Source organism: Arabidopsis lyrata (genome assembly GCF_000004255.2).
Source record: "Arabidopsis lyrata subsp. lyrata unplaced genomic scaffold ARALYscaffold_1, whole genome shotgun sequence".
In the NCBI taxonomy this organism is placed as follows: Eukaryota; Viridiplantae; Streptophyta; class Magnoliopsida; order Brassicales; family Brassicaceae; genus Arabidopsis; species Arabidopsis lyrata.
The window spans coordinates 26,992,313-26,995,561 of NW_003302555.1; the positions used below are offsets into that span (position 1 = coordinate 26,992,313).

The 3,249-nt window shown below is 31.4% G+C and overlaps 1 protein-coding gene across 1 annotated transcript; it reads right to left on the minus strand.

The window, feature by feature from the left end:
- Nucleotides 1-1,668: 1,668 nt before the first annotated feature.
- On the minus strand, nt 1,669-2,680 carry LOC9327687 (S-protein homolog 25). Its single transcript, XM_002894257.2, has one exon. It carries the CDS (start codon nt 2,380-2,382, stop codon nt 1,963-1,965), a length of 420 nt encoding a protein of 139 aa, XP_002894303.2. The 5' UTR covers nt 2,383-2,680; the 3' UTR covers nt 1,669-1,962.
- Between the last annotated feature and the right edge of the window lie 569 nt (nt 2,681-3,249).

Consider the following 3,249-nt stretch of genomic DNA (forward strand, 5'->3'; position numbering starts at 1 on the left):
TCCTATATTTTGTCTTTGTTTTTTTTTCATCATTCAAAGTTATAAGAAAAGTTAAAATAGTTTAGAAATAGATAAGATGCTATAGTTTCAAATAAATAATTACGAAGCACTTTATAATAAATAATTTGCAAGAACTTATTATTAGATTTTATTTTTGAAAATGCACTTTTTGGTGTGCCATTTGTAAAAAATGTCCATTTCTTTTGTGTATTTTCAAAAATACGTCTCATTAAACCTGAAAAAGTTTATGAGGTTACTTATGGATGGTAAGTATTACTCAAGCCTCGATCTAAGTATTTATAAAAACGTATTTATAAGATTTTATAAGATATTTATAAGATTTTATAAGATATTTATAAGTTTTAATCATGTATTTATACATATAAATGTAGTTTTGTATGCTTTTATAATGTTACATACATACTTAGGTAAATCTTAAATTTTTAAGAAAATTTTAAAAAGGTTTTATGTAGGTTATATTTTTAAAAAGAGGTATTGGAAAAAAACATTTCTAACCATTCCTCAATTTAAAATGTCATTTTAATAATCCACGAGAAGTCTAGTTTGATCCATGAGAAGTCTAGTTTGAGAATCAGCCCAACTAGGCCTGCGAATTTAAACCGATCGGTTTATTCGGTTTCGATTAGTCGGTTTTCCGGTTTATTTGGAAAATGAATTCTGTACCGAACTAACCGACTAACAATTTCGGTTCGGTTCGGTTCGGTTCGGTTCGGTTATTTCACGGTTATTTCGGTTTTTGCCTTTCGGTTTTTTCGGTTCATAATTGTTGGGCCAAAAGCTATTTTCTATTTGGGCTTCCACAAAATTGGTCTCTTGACCCAAAAAGAAAAAAAAAAAAGAATTTGGGGTGGGAGAGAAAAAAGTGACGTAGTGATGAATCGAGGAGTGGAGTCGTTGATCGGAGACACCGGCGGCGAGATCTCATGGGCGAAGATTCCGGTATAGAAGAAGAAAAAGATGATGTTGGTGTAATCGAAGAAGAAAATGATGAATCGAAGAAGAAGATGAGGAATGAAAGAAGAATATGATGAGATTAATCAAGAGAAGATGATGATGAAACGAAGACGAAGAAGATGATGAGATGAAACGAAGAAGAAGAAGATGATGGTGATGATGAATAGCAGAAGAAGAGAGGGGATCTATAAGAGAAAGATGAAGAAAAAGAAGAATTGAAGAAGGGTTGTAGGCGGCTAGAAGTATATTAGGTTAGGGTTTTTATGTTTTCGGTTAACCGTTCGGTTCGGGCGAACCGAACCGAAAATCTCGGTTAATCGAACCAAATTTAAAACCATTATGATCGGTTAAACCTAATTAACAGAAACCGAACCGATTTGCCCAAACTTCGGTTCGGTTCGGTTCGGTTCGAATTCCCAGGCCTAAGCCCAACTCATGTTTCCATACCAAGTACTCCGTCGATTACAAAAGCGTTCTTATTGGGTATTAGAAATTTGTTCAGTTTTAATTAAAGGTATATTTAAAATTTAAAAGGCTGCTGACGAAATAGCAAAAAGAAAAAAGAAATAGTAAAGACCAAAAATGAAAAGAAGATTAGTAATAACGCTATACCCTCACGTTTCGTCTTTCGTCTCTTCAACTCAACACTGTTTTCTAACATTTCGTCTCTTCAACTCAACACTTCTGTTTGTTACGGAAACTAGCGGATTATATGATAAAGGAAGTTTAAGGATTTGCAAAATAGAATAATATATCTTGTAAAAAACCATACCGATGCAAACCTGTAAAACAAATGAGTATTGAAAATATATTATTTTATTATTTAAAACGTTGATGCAAAATACATAGAGATAGATCAAATGAACTTATATTTTACTACAACATTTTGCCATATATTTTCCCACCGAATAGATCGATGACTTAATTCGCTTTTACGGCATAGTACATATGACGCAAAACGAAAAACCCGCATACATCAAAAATTAGTTACTGAATTTTCCAATTAAGAACATGTCCCGGCGGGCTATTATATCTTCTTGTAAACCAAATCCCATCCGTTTTGGCTATCCATGAGCGTAGCTGACCACATCGAGGATAATAGCCTTGACGATATACTTCGATATCATACCAATATTTTGGCCTAGTCCCATGACTAAGCATACAATACCATTTTTCACCATGAGGTAGCTGATTATTATCTTCGAATTCAATGACATAAAAAGGATCTTTGTACTTTAGGGTGTGAAACATTGAAGGTGTACGCTCTATGCTGAATTGCCGGCATGCAATGTTGAGATCAATACCAGGACCGAGTTCGTTATGAATCACTACATGATTTTTTTTGCAAGCTTCATTTAGCCCAAAATACATAGTAGTAACTAAAAGAAAAATTATGAGATAATCCATTTTTTAGGATCTAAAACAAGTCTGATGTACAAATTTCATCAACATGTAGTATTTATAATTCTTTTATTGCAGTAAATATATCGTTGGAACAGAGATATATATGGAACATATTTAATTTTCCATATCAGCCAAAAAATAAACAGAAACTATTTGGAAATATATCTTAAGCATATATAAAAATAAGGACAAATATATTAGTCAATCATCTCAGATCTCATATTCCTGGATTTTGTACATTTAATTTGAATGAATATTTGGAAATTAGTCTAAGATCTCCTTCTTGGTCTTTTACACCTAATATGAATGAAATCATATCTCCATATAATTTCAGTGTTAGTCAACCAAAAACTAAACTGAAAAGATTTGGAAGTATATCTTAAATATATATTAAATAATAGACAAATAAATAAGTCTATCATCGGAGAATCTGAGATCTCATTCTTGGTCTTTGTACCTTTAAGAGAAATTGCTTCTAATAGCCCCAAATCAAGTTTTTGGGACAAAAATATCATTTAAAAGTTTATTGGACAAAAATAGCACCTATGTTGCATGGAAACGGAAACGAAAACGTGGAAGCGAAACGTTTCGGAAACGGGAAACGATTTTTTTTCTAAAATTAGGGATTGGAAACGTATACACATATATAATATATGTATATATATATAACATTGACATAAAACTATAAAATTAGTTTAATTAAACAATACAAGTCCAAAACATCAAATATTAAATAGGTTAATTAAAATTCTAAAAGAAAAAAAGATTAAAAGGTTCAAGTTCAAATATTTAATCTAGACCGACATTTCATTCTCATTTTTATTAGTTTCATCGTAGATCATATAAAGATGCCTCCAAATCTAGTTTGTC

Coding starts and splice junctions, on each gene's coding strand:
- LOC9327687 (XM_002894257.2), bottom strand. CDS start 2,382: ATGGATTATCTCATAATTTTTCTTTTAGTTACTACTATGTATTTTGGG.